This window comes from Rhinoraja longicauda, chromosome 5 (genome assembly GCF_053455715.1).
Source record: "Rhinoraja longicauda isolate Sanriku21f chromosome 5, sRhiLon1.1, whole genome shotgun sequence".
NCBI lineage: Eukaryota > Metazoa > Chordata > Chondrichthyes > Rajiformes > Arhynchobatidae > Rhinoraja > Rhinoraja longicauda.
Window position 1 is genome coordinate 30,706,643 of NC_135957.1, and position 22,640 is coordinate 30,729,282.

The window sequence follows — 22,640 nt, forward strand, 5'->3', positions numbered from 1 at the left end:
AAAATTCAATAAATATTAGAAACCATGCCATGACCTGATATATTATATATTTGCTCTGGTTTCACTCACATGTTTAACCTATAATGTTGTTTTTTTTAATGTTTTAATGTTTTATGCTTTATTCTTAATTGTTTACTGTATGTTCGTGTTGTTACTTGCGAGCGGAGCACCAAGGCACATTCCTTGTATGTGTACATACTTGTCCAATAAACTTATTCATTCATTCATTAATGACACTTTCTTGACAGGATGTAAAAAATCCAAGAGTTAAAATCTCTTAGAAAATCTGTCTTGAGTTTACCCAGGAGTTAGTTTGTTTTGAATGAAAAGTCATTACAAAACAAAACAAATCTACATTAGTAAAACATTTGAATAGTACTTTCCAAAATTGAATCTGTGACAAATTATTTAATTAGATCATACAAGATCCAAGACCACAAACTTTCATTGAAATAAAAAGAAAATGAATAAATGACAGAGACATCACTTTGGAGAAATTCTGAACCAAAAGTGCTGTACTAAAATAACAGACCGCAAAATAAAAAATTTACGTTATTCCTCCAACTGATGGGTTCACAGGATTTTTGCTATTTCATGTTTTGATATGCAAATTCAGCAGTGATAAATTCTGCTTGCTGCAGTTTGTATAAATTAAGGAAATTGACATAATACTTGTCAAATCTATTAAATGTATTGCAAACGTGGGCATTGATGGTATTACGGCCAGCTTCTCGTCTTTCTTTTCAAGCCCCAAAGCTGCCGTTGACGAAGATAATGGAAGACATCTTCTTGATGCAAATAACCAACAACAAAGAGATCTTCATGACGTGGCTGTTAGTTAGTCGTTTATTGAAGTTGCAATAAAACATATTGGCATATCTCTTGTCATTAACTTGTTATTGATTAACTTGGTAAAAGTCTAATATCCTACCGTGGTTCCTTCGTGACTTATACGAAACTACCAGACCTTATATCCAGTAGGCACTTCTTGTATTTTCTTTGGCCACCAAAATCTTATTATTTTAGTAGGCTCTTATAGTTAAAAATCCTTCTTGCCAATCTTCTATCAGCTGGTCCTTCTCATGAACCGAAGCATTACATCCGAGCTGGCAGCTACTCTGGCTTCGCTCAGTCCATATACATAAGCATAGTATTAATCTCTTAGTGTCCAAAAATAATATAGCAGGATACAGAGTAATAAAATAATATACTAAAATAATTAATAAACGCAAAATGGCTCCTACAGATGGCTTTGTAAAGTTGGTTCAAGTTCCGACAACTAGTTAGATTTAGATTTAGATATACAGCGCAGAAACAGGCCCTTTGGCCCACCGGGTCCGCGCCGCCCAACGATCCCCGCACACTAACACCATCCTACACCCACTAGGGACAATTTTTTACATTTGCCAATTAACTGTACGTCTTTGGAGTGTGGGAGGAAACCGAAGATCTCGGAGAAAACCCACGCAGGTCACGGGGAGAACATACAAACTAACATAGAATAACAAATTACATGATACTAACCAGTGTGCAGAATATGCACTGGCACTGTGATATTGTAGTCATTTGTTCTAAAGGATATTCCCCAAGGCACAGTTTACAGGATACAAGGGGATCCAATGCCAGGTCCCAAGTTGGCCTATATCTTTCCGTTGTCATTCTAATTTGATTCTGGAAGAAAGAAAATATATGTGCAATTTAATCATTTGTTGAATAAATTAAAGAAAAATATCAACAACATCAGAGATATGAAATGAGACATTGGCAACTGATGACTTTCCTCAAACTGACAGCGTTTCTCACAGTTGAACATTTACAGTGCAGATGCATAACGTCACATGACAGGTAAAGGCTTAACTTGTTATTTGGAAGGTCACTTGCCATACGCATTACTGCAGGCACGGCGGCACCAACTTACATTAAAGGTAAATCGTTACATTTCTTCTTTGCCAAAAAAAAGGCTTTGATTATTTCAATTAAGATTGGTAGCATGCGAGAATTTGAAAAAATGCTTTGAAACAAGCAACGGAAAATTATAGCAGAACCTTACGTCACGGAAGTTGCTTGCCCCCCCCCCCTCCCCGTGGCTGAGATAACTACTTGAAATAGCTCTTCCATTAGTCCCACTCCACTGCTCTCCCCGGAGTCAAGCAACTTTCTCCCTCAAGATATTTACCCGATTTTGTTATTCAAAGTTATTATTGATTCTGACCTAAGCAAACTTTCAGCCAACACATTCCAGAGCAGCACACAAAGTGCTGAAATAACTCAGCAGGTCAGGCAGCATCTCTGGAGATCATGGATAGATGTTTCTGGTTGAGACCCTTCTTCCGAAACGTCATCTATCCATGTTCTCCAGAGACGCTGCCCAACCACTTTGTGCCCATTTGTGTATTAACCAGTATCTGGAGTTGTTTTCTTCTATAATCCAGATCCTAATAACCAGACGAATTAAAAAGATACTTAACCAACTAACTTCAGTCTCTTTGGCCAATTCTGCTCCTGCTTTGTGACTGACCTACCTGCCTGTAAAAGGAGTTTCTCCTCATTTCTTCTTTTAAAATTTGTTCATGAATCTCCTCCTCACCGACCATCAACACAGGCGGACCTCAAGGTTGCATGTCTATCTCCTGCTCTACCTTCTTAACGCCCATGACTGTGTGGCTAAACACAGCTCCAATGCCATCTACAAATTTGCTGAACAACTCCACAGTTGTTGGCTGAATCACTGGTGGCGATGCAGCCTATGGGAGAGAGATAGAACACCTGGTTCAGTGTTGCCGTAATAACTACTTCCCGCTCACCGTCAACAAACGGAGGAACTAATCTATGACTTCAGAAAAAGGGATATCGAGAAACCATGTGCCAGTTTTCATTGATGGGTTCGCTTTGGAAATTCCTGGGCTCGGATGACATCTCAGATGGCGTGTGCTGGGCCCAGCAGATAGAACTTTTCTTGTTTCGACGTTTAAAGAGAATTGGTAGGTCATTGATTACTTTAACTTCCACACATGCACCATTGAAGTATTCTGACTGGTTGCATCATAGTCTGGTACAGCAAATTTAATGCAGAGAAACAGAAGAAACTGCAAAAGTGGTGGATTCAGCCTAGTCCTTCAAGAGCACAGTCCATCTGCATGCGTCACTGCCTCAAGAAGGCAGCAGTTATTATTGAGGATCCCCCACCATTTATTCTACGCCCTCTTATCGCTACTACTGTCTGATTGGAGGTCCAGAACCTAAAGCCACACACAACCAGGTTCAGCAACAACTGCTTTCCTACAACCATCAGGTTCTTGAACTGAGTTGTACAACCCAAAACCTACCTCGGTAAAGGCGCAATACGGACCACCTCTTTCACTATCATGGAGCATTTCTTGTTTTTTTTATTTTACTCCCTTGCAGAATGTGTGTAATTTATGTATCATTTCAAATTTTGGACATTATCCCTATGTGTCTGTGGTGCTGCTGCACCTCATTGTACATGTGCATATGACAAAAACCTCAACCTGAATTTGAATGCCTTGTTAAATCTCTTTTTACCCTTCTCTGCTGTGAGAACAACTTCAGCCTCTCTGACTCTAAGTTAATGAAATCCTCATGCCTAGTAAATCTTCCCAGCGTTTTTCTCAAGGTTTTGAAACCTTGTTAAAATAGCACAGCCGTTGTAAAATCAGCATTTTATTAAAATTTTGCATAACTCCCTCGGTTTAATATTCTTTTCATTTATTCACAGCCAGAGATTGCAAATGCTTTTATCCCATTCAACATCTTCTGCAAATTGTTATGCCATCTTGAAAAAAAATCCCTTGCACGAGTCCCTTGGACCTATTCCTACAATCAATTTACTTTCTTCCAATCACTTTATGACTCTTCCTCCACAAACACAAATTCCCAGTTCAATTAATTATCCACGCAAATCTCACTTATCTCAGATGGAATTAGGCATTATATTTAGCCTCAGTATCTCAGATAAATTAGTAGAAACAAATTGTATTTTATTTTAATTGCAAGCTTTGAGAAAGCAGATTGGGGGAAAAATATTTCCATAGTTTGCTCAGACGGTAATGAAAAGGACAAATTTAAACACTTCATCAAAAGAAATGCAAGGGCTAAGCTAACAAAATTGAGGATTGTTGAGATATAGAATTCCCCACCTGAAATCAGGTTCAGGGTTGAATATATAAAAGCTGACAAAAGAAGTAGGTAAATGCTTGATTATCAAAAGCCTTAGCAGAATACCTGGGAAAATGTGACCAAATTACCATTGGCGGTGCCAAAGTAGAGATGGTTGAAAAACTTCAAATTCCAAGGAGTCAATATCACCAACTATTCCTGGACCACCCACATTGAAGCAACAACCAAGAAAGCGCACCAACACCTCTACTTCCTTAGAAGGCTTAGGAAGTTCAGCATGTTCCCTACAAATCTCACAACTTCTCCAGATGCACCAGAAAAAGCATTTGATCAGGATGCATCACACCTTGGTTTGTGAAGTGCTCCATCCAAGACTGCAAGAAATTGCAGCGAATTGTGGACGCAGCCCAGACCGTCACACAAACAACCTCACTTCCATTGACTACATTTATACCTCACACTGCCTCGGTAAGGCCAGCAGCATAATCAAGGGCGAGTCACAACCTGGCCACTTCCTCTTCTCCCCTCTCCGATCAGGCTAAAGATACTGAAGTGTGAAATGCACACCAACAGATTCGGGGACAGTTTTTTGCCAGTTGTTATCAGGCAATTGAATCATCCTACCACAACCAGAGAGCAGTGCCTAACTACTCTCTACCTCTTTAGTGATCCTTGAACTATACTTGATCGGACTTTGCTGGCTTTACCTTGCACTAAACGTTATCCCCGTATCATGTATCTACACAATGTAAATGGCCCGATTGTAATCATGTATTGTCTTTCTGCTGACTGGATAGCACGCAACAAAAGCTTTTCACTGTACCTCAGTACAAGTAACAATAAACTAAACTGAAACTGAACTGAGCCTTTTTCCAAAAGTGCACAAAGATGAATTTCCTTCAAGATTCACCTTGCTGTCACCTGTCTGCTCCTGCTAAACCGTTGTCAAAATTATAATTAAAACATGCAGCAGTCCCAGAAAGAATAAAAGAGGATAGACTAAACTAGATTCAAAAGAATAAATGACTTCCACTGCCAGGAAGGTCAGTCATAAATGTCCATGAGATGAATCACCAATCAAGAAGAAAATGTCTCATTAATAACAAAAGTTAAAATGCAATATCCCCACAGCCACGTGCAATGGTAGAGTTGCTGTCTTACAGTGCCAGAGACCTGGGTTCGACCCTGACTACCGCTTCTTGTCTGTACGGAGTTTATACGTTCTCCCTGTGACATGCGTGGGTTTTCTTTGGGAAGCTCCGGTTTCCTCACACACTCCAAAGATGTACAGGTTTGTAGGTTAATTGGCTTGGTAAAAATGTAAAAATTGTCCCTAGTGTTTGTAGGATAGTGTTAGTGTGCGGGGGTCACTGGTCGGCACGGAGTCGGCGTGTCAAAGGACCGGTTTACATACTGTATCTCTAAACTAAACTAAACCAAGCCCATCCACCGATAGGCAGAAAATGCTGGAGTAACTCAGCGAGTCAGGCAGCATCTCTGGAGAAAAGGAATAGGTGATGTTTCGTGTCGAGACCGTTCTTCAGTAAAAACCAGCATCTACAGTTCCTTCCTACACATCCCCGATCCATCAGGCTGAGATAGTGTATTGCATTGGTAAAGTAGCCAGATTTACAAACATTCCTTCCTTATTTCATGATTCATGAGGGAAAAGATCAAATTGATTGGATAAACAAATTTAGTTGCTTTGGATCATTTTCAATCCAGTGATATTTAAATGGTTCAAAGTGCTGCTGCAGCTTAGACAGTGAACAGAAAACTGCTTTGTGTTTTAAAGCAATAAGGTTTTGTTTACTTCTGCAAATGCTAAGTCTGAGAGTAAATTAGTTCCTACATTGAGGAAAACCATATCCAATTTGAAGGTTTAAATATTTATTGTCACCAGGAGAAATGGATTAATCACCACCAGGATAAACGTATTCATAGATCAGTCACAGATATGGGAAGATAAATGGCAGATGGAGTTCAATCCTAGTAAGTGTGAGGTGTGGCACTTTGGGAGATCATAAGCAAGTGTAACCTATACAGTTAGTGGCAAAATCCTTAACTGCATTGATGCACAGAGCAAACTTGGGGTCCAAGTCCATTGCTCCTTAAAGGTGCATAATAAGATGCATCAGTCGAGGCATTAAGTATAAGAATCAAGAGGCCATGTTACAGCTTCATTAAAAACTTGTGAGGCCGCATCTGCAGAATTGCGTGCAATTCTGGTCACCCTATTCCAGGAAGGATGCGAAAGCTTTGTAGAAGTTGCAGAAGAGGTTTATCAGAATGGTGCCCTGGATTGGAAGATTTTATATGATTTGGACAAACTTGGATTGTTTTCTAGGAAGTGTGAAAGGTTGAGAGGAGACCTGAAGTATATAAAAACGAACAATGCATAGGGAGGGTAGACAGTCAGAATATTTTTCCCCGAGGGTAAAAATGTCAAAGACTCGAGGTCAGACCGTTAAGGTGAATGAGGCAAAGTTTAAACAATATGTACGAGGCACATGGATATGCAGGGAATGAAGAGTAGACGGTCCAAACCTTTTTCTTAGAGTGGAAATGTCAGAGACGAGGGGACGTAGCTTTAATGTCAGAGGATAAATTTAAGCGGGATATGGATCACGTGGAGACAGAGGAGCTTAGTTGAACTTGGCAAGATGTTTGGCATGGACATTGTGGCCAAAGGGCCTGTTTCTGTGCTTGTACCGTTCTATATCAACAGTCAAACTGGAGTATTTTTCACTCTTTTTTTCCAACAGCATAACATTAACAACTATTATAACTCTACCTGACCTCATTTCTGAAACTGAAGAAAACCTTAACACATGTTGCGGAATGTTTTTAACCAATGTATGTTAAGTCCCTGTAAATTATCAAATGAATAGTTTTCACTCGTACGTAAACGTTTTTCAGCGTTTTGTTTTAATTTAGCTGCATTAATCTACTTACTGTTGGGCCAAGTTCCAAACAGGCCACAGAACAAAGAGGTCATTGGTGGCCGCTCTTAAATGTATCATGAAATTGATCTGAAATGACAGGTAGAAAATTGTAAAAAAAGTTAAGTTGATGCTACAAGTATCACATTGTGTTTTAGCTAGATCTGGAGCAATTCATTCCCAAAATCTAACCTATTATTGCACTAAACACAATTAAGGCTTGCCAAACTTTTCGTCCAACATATTTCAAATGCATTATTAAATCTAATTTTTATATGTCAAAACTGGTAACATAAGCACTTAAGCTTTTAAGTAGTAAATTGTCATTTTGCAGCACTTTTTTACTTTACATAATTTAAATTACCTTTTTTTTTTTCTGTGCAAGCGCTCAACTATCATAGAATCAAAATATATAGCACGTCAGAGCCATTTATCCCATATCCACCTCTGTAAAAGGGATATTCAAGCATCCCATTCCTCCAATTCTTTTACCTGAATGTTACAATTTTTCTACATTTCAAATTATCAAATATATTTTTGAAATGATCAAATCTGCTTCTTCCACCCTTTGAATCAGCACTTTAAAACCATGCCATCTCATTCCTAACGCTTCTGTCACGGTAAATATTAATCTCCATTTCATTTGATAAAACCTTTCAAGATTTTAACAGTTGTTAAACTCTTTATAATGTTTTCTACACCAATGAGAATAATCCCAACTTCTCCAGCCTCTTGACACAACTCATTCCAGATTCCACTTTGGTAAATCTCTTCCAGACCTTCTCCAATGCTTTAACATCTCCCTTAAGCGAGGAGTTTAGAACTGGACATAAACTCCAGTTCTGGTGAAAGCTGCAGCTTCTCTGCTTCAGCACTTCCTGCAATAAAGCCAATCATCCCAATTGTTTCAACAATCTTCTCATCCTCTCACGCCATCTTCAAAGATTCACTCACTCCAAATTTCCCTTCCTTTCATGAAGTCAGCCGTTCTTCAAAACTGCATTACAAGGAGAATATTTAGTTTAGTTTAGAGATACAGCGCGGAAACAGGCCCTTTGGCCCACTGAGTCCGCAACGACCAGTGATCCCTGCACAATAACACTATCCTCCACACACTAGGGACAATTTACATATTTACCAAGCCAATTAACCTACAAACCTGTACGTCTTTGGAGTGTGGGAGGAAACCGAAGATCTCGGGAAAAAACCCACACAGTCACGGGGAGAACGTACAAACTCCGTACAAACGGTACCCGTGGTCGGGATCGAACACGGGTCTCCAGTGTTGCAAGCATTGTAAGGCAGCAACTCTATCGCTGCGCCACTGTGACGCCCAAAAGCATGTCAACTTTCTTGGGAGATAGACGGGGGAGAGGCAGAAAAACACTGGAGTATACTAGAATTCCAACACTGGTGAGTGCTCTGGCCACCTAATCGGACAGGCCAATTGTCAGGCTTATTGGCCATCATTGTCTTCACAAGCACATCTGCCGAACCCTGGTGCTATTTCAGATTCAGCTCACCAGTGGTTGACAGGCTAACAAAAGTACACCTGAGCAACACAGTGGACCGAATTTGAATACAGAGAATTAGCGGATTAATAAACTAGAGGTACAAGGAACTGCAGATGCTTGAACCTTGAGCAATACACAAAGTGTGGTGGTATTTCAGCAGGCCAGGCAGTATCTGCGAAGGGAATGGACATGCAACAATTTGGGTCGGGACCGTTCTTCAGACTGATTTCAGTAGGGGCGAGTAGCCTGGGAAAGTGGTGGGGACAGGATAAAGCCTGGCAAGTGATGGGTAGATACAGGTGGGGGGGAGGGAGGTTTGATTGATAGATGGGTGGAGTAAATGACAAAGGCTGGTGATGAAAAAGAGACAAAAGTGTGCCACACAAGGGGAGAAGAGTTAAATGTAAAGTCAGAGAAAAGGACCTAGGTGGAAGAAGACAGGGGGGAAAGAAGGGCAGGATAATGGGAGAAATGTCGCGGGGTTGACGAGGCACTGGAAAGAGAGGGGTTAGGGAGGATATTACTTAAATGAAGAATTCAATGTTCATACCCTTGAGTTGTAAGCTACCCGAGTAGGACCTGGAGTGCTGTTCCTGCAGTTTGCATGTGGCCTCACCCCATCAATAGGAAGACAGAAAGGTCAGTGTGGGATTGGGAAGAGGAGTTAAAATGATTAACAACCGGAAGATCCAGCAGGCCGACAGAGTTCTCTTCAGGCCTCCGCCACCAACAGGACATGCTCGGCCACCCCAAGACTCCCTCCATTCTCACCAGCTGCCGAACCAATGTCAGGAACTCCAGGGGAGAAGGAGGAGGCAGCGGTGATAGAAGGGGGAGCACAAAGTGAACAAAACGACAGGAGGACGAGGAGGAACGGCAGAACGGACAAAGTGACAGCCGACAGGAAGAAGCAGCAGCTGGAGAGAAGGGAAAGAGCCCCACAGTGACCAAAGGCACCCTGTCCGTGGCCTGCAAAAAGCACTGTCAGCCAGGGACTACACCATGAGCCACAACAGCAGCCGTGTCAACTAGACGTCGCGACAGCTAGTGACACTGGTGCACCTTGTGGAAGATGTCGACTGGGAGTTGCTCTGCACCGCCTCCCTTGTTTTCGCTCACCTTCCCTGTGTCAGTGGCCAAAACTGGAAGAGCAACGAACCCAGTCAATGCTTTTATATCTATGAGCGGACAGAAAGCCCTCGCTATCATCCCATTGCAACAACACAGGTCATTCAGGAAACATGACCACCTACTGTGAATTGTTTACATGTGCGGGTTCATGTAACTCGCCTTTTACGCAAGCCGGTGGTGCCTGTTTATAAAACTATGACAGGCATTGATTGGATAGACAGTCAGAACATTTTCCCCAAGATTGAAAAATTAAATACCCGAGGGCATAGCTTTCAGGCGAGGGGAACAAAGTTTAAAGAAAATGTGCGGGGCATGCTTTGCTTTGTTTTTTAAAGCACAGAGGGTGGTGAGTGCCTGGAACACGATGCTGAGGATGGTGGTTCAGGCAGATACGATAGTAGCATTTTAGAGGCTTTTGGGTAGGCAGGGAATGGTGGGATATGGATTATGTCTAGACAATAGACAATAGGTGCAGGAGGAGGCCATTCGGCCCTTTGAGCCAGCACCGCCATTCAATGTGATCATGGCTGATCATTCTCAAGTCAAGTCAAGTCAAGTCAATTTTATTTGTATAGCACATTTAAAAACAACCCACGTTGACCAAAGTGCTGTACATCTGTTTAGGTACTAAGGAAATATCAGCACATACAAAACAGTTCACAGCGCCTCCTCAATGGGCCTCAAACGCTAGGGAGTAGAAATAGGTTTTGAGCCTGGACTTAAAGTCGATGGAGGGGGCAGTTCTGATGGGGAGAGGGATGCTGTTCCACAGTCTAGGAGCTGCAACCACAAAAGCGCAGTCACCCCTGAGCTTAAGCCTAGACCGCGGGATAGTGAGTAGCCCCAAGTCGGCCGACCTGAGGGACCTGGAGTTAGAGAAGTGGGTTAGAAGATTTTTGATGTAGGGGGGGGGGGGGAATGTCCATTTAGGGCTTTATATGTGAATAGGAGGAGCTTGAAGTTAATTCTGTACCGTACAGGGAGCCAGTGGAGAGAGGCCAGAATCGGCGTGATGTGGTCCCTTTTTCGGGTACCCGTCAGGGGGGGCCGAATAGGATGACCTCAGACTTGCTCTCATTTAATTGGAGGAAGTTCTGTGCCATCCATCATTTTATGTCCTCAAGGCAGTGTAAGAGGCTGTTTAAATTTGACCGGTTGTTGGGTTTCAGGGTTCTCAATCAGAACCCCGTTCCTGCCTTCTCCCCATACCCCCTGACTCCGCTATCCTTAAGAGCTCTATCTAGCTCTCTCTAGGCAGATAAGAGTTGGGGTCTTGCCATCATGTTCAGCACAGACATTGTGGGCTGATGGGCCTGTTCGTGTACGGTACTCTTCTATGTTCCATGTAAGACAATTACTGCTATCTGCTACAATTACAGAGCAGGAACACATAGAAACATAGAAAAATAGTTGCAGGAATAGGCCACCCGGCCCTTCAAGCCATTCAATATAATCATGGCTGATCATCCAAAATCAGTACCCCGTTCCTGCTTTTTCCCCATATCCCTTGATTCCTTTAGCCCACACAGGGTCAACCTCACAAACTATGTTCACAAACAAGTTGCTATTGTCATCTGTGCTGGAGCAGTGTACAGAACAAACTCGGTTTCCTGTCCTAATGTTTGAATCCAACTGTGTTACACTTAGTAAACTAATTGATACCTATGCCATGTACCATATTGCATTTGTCACCTCCCCACTCTCTCGTTAACAAGGGAGCAGTATGGATTATATGGATACAATCTGTTCGAGAGGAGGAGGGAAATATAGCATCCCTGAGGCACCTGACGAATCAAAGAACCACTGATTTTTATATAAAGATGACATAAATAACTGAGGTACCAGGCACTCTTGATTATTACAGGTCCACAGAGATGGCTAAAGCACAAACCTAAGTCTTTGCAGTGTTCTTAACTAAATCATCTGAGCTGCGAAACAATTATAAAGCTTCGGGACGCACCAGGAACTGGAAATTTAACTGATTTCCATAATATGATTAGGATCCTTAGCTGCAAAGTTTAGCACTTGCAATAAATGTTCAAGTTTAAAAAAATCAGTGTTTTTAATTGTTGATTGCTTCACTGATTTTCATCTTCCTTCTTAACATCAATGGCTTAAAAAAAAAACATTAGCAACACTGTACAGAGCTGATGCATGAACTAATTTTACACAAACTGACAGAAGTGTTGCTCGCAATATATTTTTAGCGTTATCCTGAAGAGATGTGAACAAATTATTGTTTAAAATAACAGTGCGAGATTGGGTTGGCTTTTGAAGAGTTCTGAAATCATTCAGGATTAAAAAAAGGCTCAATGCAGAATTTTTATTTCAAATATAGCCATTTTCCAGACTAGCTCCCTCTCCACCAGGAAACATTCCCTTCCTTGAATCCAAGGATAAAAGTAACTACATAATGCTTCATCTAATTGCAACAAAATGGTTGATTCCCATCAATGGAGGTGGTGTACTCCATTTAGCAATGCAAAAATAGAAATCAGGTTTGCAGACTAATCTGGTGAACTCAGGGAAACAGAACGATTCAATTTCACCCTGAGCTCTGGGCTCTATAGTTACTTGAGATCTACTTAATGGTCCACTTGCAATGGACCTAGCCTTAAATATACTCAACAGTTGTATATCCACAACCCTCTGACAAAGAATTCCAAAGATTTACAATGCATAGTGCAAACTACCCCCACCTCAATCCTAAACACCCAACTCCTACAACAACACCTAGCTGAAGAGAACAACCCCTCATATTCCGATACGAGTTGAGATCACCTCTCAATAATTCCAAGTACATTCAGTTCAGGCAAATCGTCATTGATATCTTTTATCCGTTACCGTGTTTCAATTTTTTATCAAATCTATTCTTTCCGACACAATTTTAAAGAGATGTAAGCACCGGGTGGCGCCATCAGTGGTGGCTGCCTCGCCAACGGTCTGTCTGTCCTTTCTTCTTTTTTTGTTAAAAAGTATGTTTTAGTGCTCCTTGGTTTGCGTTATGTGGGGGGTGGTTGTTGGGGGAAACTATTTTTTCAATCTCTTACCTCGACGGAGATGTGATTTTTTTTCCGTGTCGTATCTCCGTCCGCACTGCAGCCTAGCATCGTGGAGTTGGCAGCCTTTCCTGGAAACCGACGGGTGCTCCAAGCTGCGGGAGTCTGTGGGACTTCAACATCGCGGAGCTTGCGATCCCTTTGCCGTGTTCGAAGCTCCAACCGAGGGGCCTGTGGACTTTAACCGTGAAGCCCACAGTCTCTGGTAAGAAGAGGCCGACTTGGGGGCTCCATGCCGCGGAGAGTTTCAACTGCCCCGACGCAGGAGTTTCGGTCACCCCGGCGGAGGCTTCAATCGTCAGCTGTGGGGGCTTTGATCACCCCGACTGTGGATGGTTTGACTGCCCCGAACAAAGAGGAAGAAGATGAACTTTATTGTCTTCCATCACAGTGAGGAATGTGGAATCCACTGTGGTGGATGTTTATGTTAACTTTTATGTGGTTGTGTGTCTGGTGGCTTTTCACTTAGTATGGCTGTATGGTAACGCAAATTTCACTGTACCTTAATTGGTACATGTGACAATAAACTGACCTTGAAACCTTGAGACCTTAATAAGACCATTGGACTTTGGAATCAGCACAATCAGGGGAAAGTGCCTCGGGAAGTGAGAGGGGAGGTGCAACACCCCTCTCGCCTCCATTCAGTAACCCAAACATTAATTCCAGGTGAGACAAAGGTTTACATGCACCTCCTCCGTAAGTGCAGGTGCTCTGAATTTGGTGCTCTCAATGTGGCCTATTCTACATCGACAACATCAAGCCTAGACGAGTCGACTGCTTCACTGAACACCTGCACTCTGTTGCCAGAACCATCTGGTACTCCCGGTTGCAAGCCACTTCAATTTCCCTTCCCAATCCCGTATTCACCTGTCTTTCCTCAGCCGCCTCCATTGCCAGAATGAAGCCACACAAAAACTAGAATAGTACCTCTTATTCCATTTGAGCAGCCTACAACCAATTGGCATGGACATTGAATTCTCCAATTTCAGGTAATCCACCATCTCTCATTCTGATCCACCCGTGTCCTCTCACCCATATCTTTTTTTCCATTCTCCCATCCACCTCTGTTATTCTGTTCCTTTCCCTCCTCCTTCCAACTCATCGCCACCCCTAGCCCCCCCATATCCCCTACTTACCACCCGTGGCACCCCCTCTGTTGTTCCCATCTACTCATCATCCCTCCCTTTGGTTTCTACATTTTGTTCCTCATATTCCTTTCTTATCAGAATCTACCATCTGCATCACTTTGTCCTCTCCATTTTCCACCTCTAGCTTTTGTGACCATCTCCACAACAACCCTTGCCCCACCCTTTCCTCTCAGGATATTCTTGCTATTGAGGGCGTGCAGCGTAGGTTCACTAGGTTAATTCCCGGAATGGCGGGACTGTCGTATGTTGAAAGGCTGGAGCAATTAGGCTTGTATACACTGGAATTTAGAAGGATGAGGGAGGATCTTATTGAAACATATAAGATAATTAGGGGATTGGACACATTAGAGGCAGGAAACATGTTCCCAATGTTGGGGGAGTCCAGAACAAGGGGCCACAGTTTAAGAATAAGGGGTAGGCCATTTAGAACGGAGATGAGGAAGAACCTTTTCAGTCAGAGAGTGGTGAAGGTGTGGAATTCTCTGCCTCAGAAGGCAGTGGAGGCCAGTTCGTTGGATGCTTTCAAGAGAGAGCTGGATAGAGCTCTTAAGGATAGCGGAGTGAGGGGGTATGGGGAGAAGGCAGGAACGGGGTACTGATTGAGAGTGATCAGCCATGATCGCATTGAATGGCGGTGCTGGCTCGAAGGGCTGAATGGCCTACTCCTGCACCTATTGTCTATTGTCTATTATCTTTCAATCAGCTGTCTCCCCTCTAATCCAGACTTGAAGAAGGTTCCCAACCCAAAACTTTGTCTGTCCATTTCCCTCCGCAGATGTTGCTAGACCCATTTTGAATTCCTCTAGCAGTTTGTTTTTTGCTCACAATTCTATCATTTGTAGTCTCGTGTCTTCATGGTGTTTCACAAATGTTGGTGTATTGTACTCCACTTCCCAAATTCATTCCATTGACTTTATGGAAAGAATTTCAGAGGCAGTATACAACGTGCTGACGTTGCTATATGTGCAACTGACAAAGGATGAATCTCCAGGCAACACACTTTCTATTTATATCTTTCCTCTACCATTTCTTAGCCTGGAATTAGAGGTCACCAAATGTTGGGATTAAGCCATTACATTCCCTCTTCAGTAACAATATACTTCTCACAGCCCCACTAACATCCTCAGCGTGAAATACTTTTTTTGTCACCTGTTCAAAAGTTGGTTAATTTTCAAACAGTTGTTCAACCTGGCTTAATATAGGGATCTGGTCTAAGATGTGTAAGATTTGAGAAGTTTTCCCTCATTCTGCAAAACAACAAAACCAAAGAGCTGCAGTTTGGACATTTTATACGGGACTGGGGCTGATAGCGGAGAAAGGCTGCGGTCAGTTTTTTAACAAGGGATGTCACAATCAGTGGGTCCCAAGATGGCCGCGGGACCTCGTGACCAACCACAAAAGCAAAAACCCCACAGCCCAGTCTCTAGGTTTCTGCAAAGCCACGGCCAGAACAATGGATGGATATTGGCCGTGCAGAAACCTGCGAAACCAGGTCAAAGTCCAGACACTGGGGCGCTGACATCAGCATACTCACAATGCCCCAAGCCGACCTACACAGTTAATCTCGTTAAGGGGGCACAATAGCCCATAGAAACCTACCTGGCAGGAGATGGGAAACCAGTTAAGCCCATCACCTCTCAACGAGAAACAGATTAACAGACCGTCTGGCCATCACCGGTACTCCCGGACATAACGCAGATCAAAGAGAAATCTCAAATACCCATCTTTGAAACAAAGAGATCCCGAGATCTGGCGGGAGATAGGACGGGTCAGAATTAGTATAACTGGCCACGATTTTGGGGTTTTAAACTTAAGAAGAAAAGACAGGCAAGAAAGGCATGCAAGACAGAAGTCAGAGCCCAGCCGCGGTTCACCTGGTCAGGACCGAACGGTTCAGTCCAGTCCCGGATAGACTACCTCTTCACATCGAGGGCCGTCACGGTCAGACACACCGAACCTCGCGCCGGTGTTCTTCTCTGACCACTGCCTCCTTCAGGCCACCTGTCACCTACAGGAGGACCGGAAGTCGGGCAGAGCGACGTGGAAGTTAAATGTGGAGCTGTTGACCCCGGAGAACGTTGAGGAGCTAAAGAGGGACTACGCATGTTGGAGAACTGTGAGGCCCCTCTTTGACTCCCCGACACTCTGGTGGGAAGCAACAAAGGAGAACATCAAGAAGTTCTTCGTCTCCAAAGGTGTTCAGAGAGCAAGACAGGGTAAGAGGGAATTGTGTCAACTCCAGACAGATTTGCAGCAACTGCTCCTTCTGCAGAGGAGAGGGGTGGATGTGAGGGAGGAACTGAGAGAGTTGAAGGGCCGGCAAGCTCGGCTCTTTACCTCTGAATCCTCCAAGATCATCTTCCGGTCCAGGGTCCGCCATGTTGAGCAGGATGAGACGTGCTCACGTTTCTTCTTCCATAAGGTTCACAGGGGGAGCTCTGTGATCAAAAGCCTTAGGGAGGAGGACGGCTCGGTAACATCCTTGCAGACAGACATGCTAAAGATCTGCAGATCATTTTATAAGGATCTGTACGATAAAAAGACCACAGACAGCACCGCCTCCCAGAACTTCCTGTCCTCCATCACGGAAGTCTTGGACGACAGCAAGCGGGAGAGTCTGGACCAACCACTGACCCTGGAGGAGCTGACTGGCTCCATCCGTTCCTCTGACTCGAGTAAAACTCCCGGAGGCGATGGCTTACCGGCAGAGTTGTACTCGGCTCTGTGGGACTGGGTGGGCCCGGACCTGCTGGAAGTGTACAACCACATACTTCTAGCCGGCAACATGTCAGACTCTATGAGGAAGGGCAGCATCACCCTGATCTACAAGCAGAAGGGGGAGATGAATGACATAAGGAATTGGAGACCCATCACATTGTTAAATGTAGACTACAAGATCCTGTCTAAGGCCATCGCCAACCGGGTCAAGTCTGCTCTGGGACAGGTGATCCACCCGGACCAAACCTGTGCTGTACCTGGCAGGAAAATCTCAGACAGCCTGGTGCTGCTGAGAGATACCATTGCCTACGTGCAGGACAGACAGGTGGATGCCTGCCTGGTCGGCTTGGACCAGGAGAAGGCCTTCGACAGGATATCGCACACGTACATGAGGGACGTGCTCTCCAAAATGGGCTTTGGGGAGGGAATCAGGAAGTGGATACAACTGCTCTACACCGATATCTGTAGTGCAGTCCAAACTAATGAGTGGGAATCAGACAGCTTCCCCGTTAGGTCTGGAGTCAGGCAGGGTTGCCCTCTCTCCCCTGTCTTGTTAGTCTGTTGCATTGAACCCTTTGCCGAATCCATCAGGAAGGATGCGAGCATAAGAGGAGTGACATTGCCAGGCAGTGGGGGCACTCAGGCAAGGCCTCCCTGTACATGGACGATGTCGCCGTCTTCTGCTCGGATCCAGGGTCGGTTCGCAGACTCATCAGCGTCTGCGACCAGTTTGAGTTGGCCACGGGGGCCAGGGTAAACCGCAGGAAGAGCGAGGCCATGCTCTTTGGCAACTGGCCCGACCGATCTTCCATCCCCTTCACCATCAAGCCTGACTTCCTGAAAGTGCTGGGGATCTGGTTCGGGAAGGCTGAGGCATGCAACAAAAATTGGCTGGAGCGGATAGCCAAGGTGGGGAAGAAACTGGAGCTGTGGAAGCAGCGCTCCCTCTCCATCACGGGGAAAAACCTGGTCATCAGGTGTGAGGTGCTCTCGGGGCTGCTGTACTTGGCGCAAGTGTGGCCCGTCCCTCCCTCCCACGCCAAGGGGATCACCCGGGCCGTCTTCCGCTTCATCTGGGGGTCGGCAATGGACCGGGTGCGACGAGCCATAATGCAGAAGTCGGCAGACAACGGGGGTAAAGGCGTGCCCAACGTCGCCCTCATTCTGATGGCCACCTTCGTGTGTGGCTGCATCAGGCGGAGCATAGAGCCAAGGCACGTGGGCACCAAATGCCACTACCTGCTGAGGTTCTACCTGTCCCCGGTGTTGCGAAGGATGGGCCTGGCGCAGATGCCACGCAATGTGCCAGTCAGCTGGACATTGCCGAACCATCTGTTGTTTGTGGAAAGGTTCTTCCGGACCAACACCTTTGACCACAAGTCCATCGGGCAGTGGTCAGCACGGAACGTCCTGCAGGGCACTGCAGGGGAATGACTCCATGGATCCTGTGGCGTGGTTCCCAGAACAGACAGCCCAGCTTGTCTGGCAAAATGCCTCATCGCCAGAACTCACCAACAAGCACCAAGACCTGGCTTGGCTGGCGGTGAGGGGAGCCCTCTCAGTCAGATCCTTCCTGCACCGCCGGAACCTCACTACCAGCGCACGCTGCCTCCGGGACGGCTGCTACGGAGAGGAGACGGTGGCCCACCTCTTCACAGTGTGTGGATTTGCCAAGAGAGTCTGGATAGGTCTGCAGGGGTCCCTGTCACGATTCATTCCGAGCAGCTCCGTCACAGAGGACTCTGTGATCTACGGATTGTTCCCAGGGACGCATTCCAAGACTGACATCGAGTGCTGCTGGAAGGTCATCAACTCGGTGAAAGACGCTCTTTGGTCTGCCCGAGGTTTGTTGGCCTCCCAGCGGAGCGAGCTGTCCGTCAAGGAATGTTGCCGACTGGCCCACTGCAGACTGCAGGAGTACGTGCTGAGGGACGCTCTGAAGCTTGGTGCAGCCAACGCCAAGGCCCTGTGGGGGAGGACCACAGTCTAGGGTCCTTCCGCTGCTGGACATGGGGGGCAGGGTGTGGTGGAGAGAGACGCCCCTCCAAATAGGGGATACTGGGTAAATGTATGTAAATGTCTAAATGAATGCCTGTATCGAATGTAACCTCCGGAAATGTCGGATGGGCTTGTTTAAAAATATGTTTTGTAAATTATATTTATTATTTGAATGAAGTATTTTTTGATTTAAAAAAAAAAAAAAAAAAAAAAAAGTCAGAGGACGCAACAAACGGACGGAGAACGGAGACTCACCGAGAAGAACGGAAGGAAGAAACTCACGGAACAAGCACGACCATCACGGAAAACAGCGGAGAAGCAGCACGAACAGCCAGTAACCCCAGTAATAGCCCCATGGTGAGCATGTACCCCGATCCTGCACATCCTGGGCATAGTTTTAGAGGGGAGGGTGGCTTAATTAATGTGGGTGTATAAGTAAATATGTGTTGGCCAATTTCGCGATGTGTGGTACGTTCCCCATCTTACAGTCGAGTATATGTCTTATAGAACTGTGCGTTTATAATTCAGAGTCAAAGTATTCATGTAATTCAGTATATGTCTTATAGAACTCTGCGTTTATAATTCAGAGTCAAAGTATTCATGTAATTCAGTATGTGTCTTATAGAACTGTGCGTTTATAATTCAGAGTCAAAGTATTCATGTAATTCACTATATGTCTGATAGAACTGTGTAAAAGCATTCATGTACAATAGTCCCAAGTGCACAATAAAAGCCTTTTCCATTTAAACCCTGGTCTTCAAATCTGGTCTGGTTGAGTTTTTCTGCACTATCAACGCTCCTGCATCTAAGTCCAGTGTCTAGAACCGTAGGGGGTGAGTGGGTCGAACCACTCACGGGGAACCAGTGTGCGCGGCCTGGTCAACGGATCAGAGCAAGGCACGGGGACCTTAGGTCGGGCGAAAGCTTCGCGCAGAAACCCCTTACAGATGACCTAATCTTTTGTGAGTGTTAAGAACTTTAGACTTTAAGACTTTAGAGATACAGTGTGGAAACAGGCACTTTGGCCCACCGAGTTTGCTCCCACCAGCGATCACCCTTACACTAACACGATATTACACACTAGGGATAATTTACAATTTTTACCAAAGCCAATTAACCTACAAACCTGTACATCTTTGGAGCGTGGGAGGAAACCAGAGCACCCGGAAAAAAACTATGCAGTCACAGGAAGAAAGTATAAACTCTGTACAGACAGCACCCGTAGTCAGGATCAAACCCGAGTCGATGGAGCTGTGAGGCAGCAATTCTACTGCTGTGCCACTGTGCCGCCATATGACTGTGGATGTGATTCCAATACTAACTTTTTATCTTTCTTCTCCACAATAACCGAAAGCTATTTTCAGAATTATAAAACCAGAGTAGGTGAAATCACCAGAGTAGGTGAAATCACATTTACGCAAGTTGGTCTTCTTTCAAAAATAAAAGTCACATATGCAATAAACTGAAAATCCAAGAAATCTATTTGTGAATATTCTGTTTATTTTCATTATTAAACCCTGTTAGTTCTGCAGACGTTGACTGATCAAACACACTTGCAATGAGCAAGCTGCAAGGCAAGCCAAGAAACTGAAGGGTTTAAACTTAATAAGTCACCATACTATCACACTGCAAAGACCCCAAGAATTTGAAATGGATTACATTGAAGAGAACTGGGGCCTGCATTCATTTTGTTTTAAAGACCTAAAGAGAAACATTACCTCTTATTCCTCTACTGAATAACATTTTTCCAAGAAATGGCAAAGGGACACCGCACGAAGGCCAGTTGCCGATCCATTGCATAGTTTAATTATTCAAAGCATCTGTTCCACCACAGCTGCATAAGAAATACTTAAATCAGAAAATTTTGTAGGGAAGAAAGAAGTTCTGTCCAACCAGACCCCCTTCTTTTTGCTGACCATCATCGTCTTGTAGGACGTTAAATAGGGCGGAATTGGAGAAATATGATTCCGCCCCACTCATTAAATCAGTCAAGATATATTACAAAATTTCTTCTCGTGGTAAATCCAGGGGGGAAAAGGATAGTCAATATATCAAGCTATCATTTACTTTGGTAAACCATGAAAGATATTTCTTAATTAGGTTTCTAATTAGCACCTGCTGCACAGAAATCACACTAATCCATCAATATTCCAGATCATTCTGATCATTTAACTGCTTTCATCGAGCAACCAACCAAATAATTATCCTGATATTTTAAGAATGAATGAATCATTAGACGATTAATTGCCATTGCTGGGAATTTGATTTGCATCTTGAATACTCTGCACAGGGATTATTCAACCTTTGGGATACAGGGAGTTGTTGTGATGGATAAATAATTTAATTTATATTGTCAGGTTATGGGTTTAACTGTATTTCAAACAATTTTATATGGCATGGCCCTCAGACCAATCAGAAGTTCAACTAATCAGATACCAAAAGCCATCCAACAACTATGTCTATTCTGCGGAGCCACTAATAAATATCAACATCATAGTGCCGGCTTAAGAACAGTGCAAAACTTTAATCAGCCTTCAGCTGATGGAAATATAATAGTTATATTGAATTTATAATATTTGGCCTAACCACACTAATCATTGTAATCCCATATGACCATTGTGTTCTCGTCACACTTTCTCTCATTCTCTTTCCCAACTAATCCGTTATGCGTAATCTTACATCAACGCCTGATTAATTTGTTTACATTTTTTCCGAAAGAAAGAAAAACATGCTTTTCATTCTGTTTGCAATTCTTCATATCAGGCAGAATTTCCAGTGAATTACCATTGTATTCTATATATTGTCTCAACTCCCTTCCTGCAAACAAAAAAGTAGAGCTTATCCAAATGTGGTTAACAGCTTGGGGCTATTTTGAACAATGATATGCAGTTGATATGGCAGTTCTCAGATATTCAGCCCTCCATGACATGTGGACACTGCAGATGCTGGTTTACAAAACAAGAAGAGCGATGGATAGAAATGGGATGGTCGCATCTTGATGAGCGAGCACCTGGATCACGAAGACATAGAAGGCTAGACACCATGTGCTTGTAAATAGAATTAGCATTGATGGGTGCTTAAAGGTTGGTGGGCTTAAAGGTTGGTGGACTTAAAGGGCATTTCTCTATGTTGTACAAATCTCTGACTCCTTATTACTCCTTATTACTCAGCAACCAAAGAAGGACTCTGGATCAAGAACATCAATTAGCTAAATAAATTCTGACAAAGGTAATATTTTCATCAAAGAATCATTGCATACCTTTATTCAATTACAGAGCTTCCCCCTCTTTCACCATGCCTTCAAAAAGCAATTACAAATCCATTAACATTTGATTTTTGTTGTTGGACAGCAGCTGCACATGATTGCCCTGATTCTGGAGTGGTGAGGGGGGCGTCTGGATTTGACTGGGCCTTTTGCACAACGATGCCCCTATGATTTTTTTTTTACTGCACCAGAGGCAAATTTGCAAGCTCTACTTCATGTCATTCATTTCAAACAGAAGCTGTCACATTGCAAATCCAAAGCCAGAATTTGGCCAAAAAAAAACAAGCATGTTCTAAAGCCCAGGGAAAGTGAAGAACACTATGAATAGAATGGGAATGTGACTGACCTGGTGCATTCCATAGATGACAGCACAAAACACAACAAAAGTGTTGGAGAAGTGCTGAAGGAAATCAACATCTCGACCTGAAGATGCGGAGGAAATGGGCAGACAAAGTTTCGAGTCGGGACCCTTCTTCAGACTGAACTGCGCAAACTAACTTCCTGAAAGAATTTGATCTACATGCAATGAAATATACTTCCAATAAAACATGATACAATAAAATATACATATGAGAAAGCAATTAACAGATTAAAAAAAATAAACATTACTCCAAAGACAAATGGATTTAAGTGATGTTGGAAAAAGGCAATTGATTTCCACCATTGCTAATTCCTCCACATCTCTTCTGAAACAGTATTTGGTGTCATCATTTATAACGTTCTTGTGC

At 43.8% G+C, this 22,640-nt stretch overlaps 1 protein-coding gene across 2 annotated transcripts in view; it reads right to left on the minus strand.

The window, feature by feature from the left end:
- The window catches only part of rnf144ab (ring finger protein 144ab), a 53,400-nt gene that overhangs the window by 18,843 nt on the left and 11,917 nt on the right, over positions 1 to 22,640 (minus strand). Inside the window, exons 1-3 of one of the 2 annotated variants that reach the window (XM_078399236.1) lie at positions 12,775 to 12,833; positions 7,093 to 7,169; positions 1,525 to 1,671 (exon numbers count right to left, since the gene is read on the minus strand). In XM_078399236.1, coding sequence (XP_078255362.1) covers positions 1,525 to 1,659 — 135 coding nt within the window. In that variant the 5' untranslated portion in view covers positions 1,660 to 1,671; positions 7,093 to 7,169; positions 12,775 to 12,833. Of the gene's footprint in view, positions 1 to 1,524; positions 1,672 to 7,092; positions 7,170 to 12,774; positions 12,834 to 22,640 lie in introns of those variants that run through there. The other variant, XM_078399235.1, reaches the window with a different exon arrangement.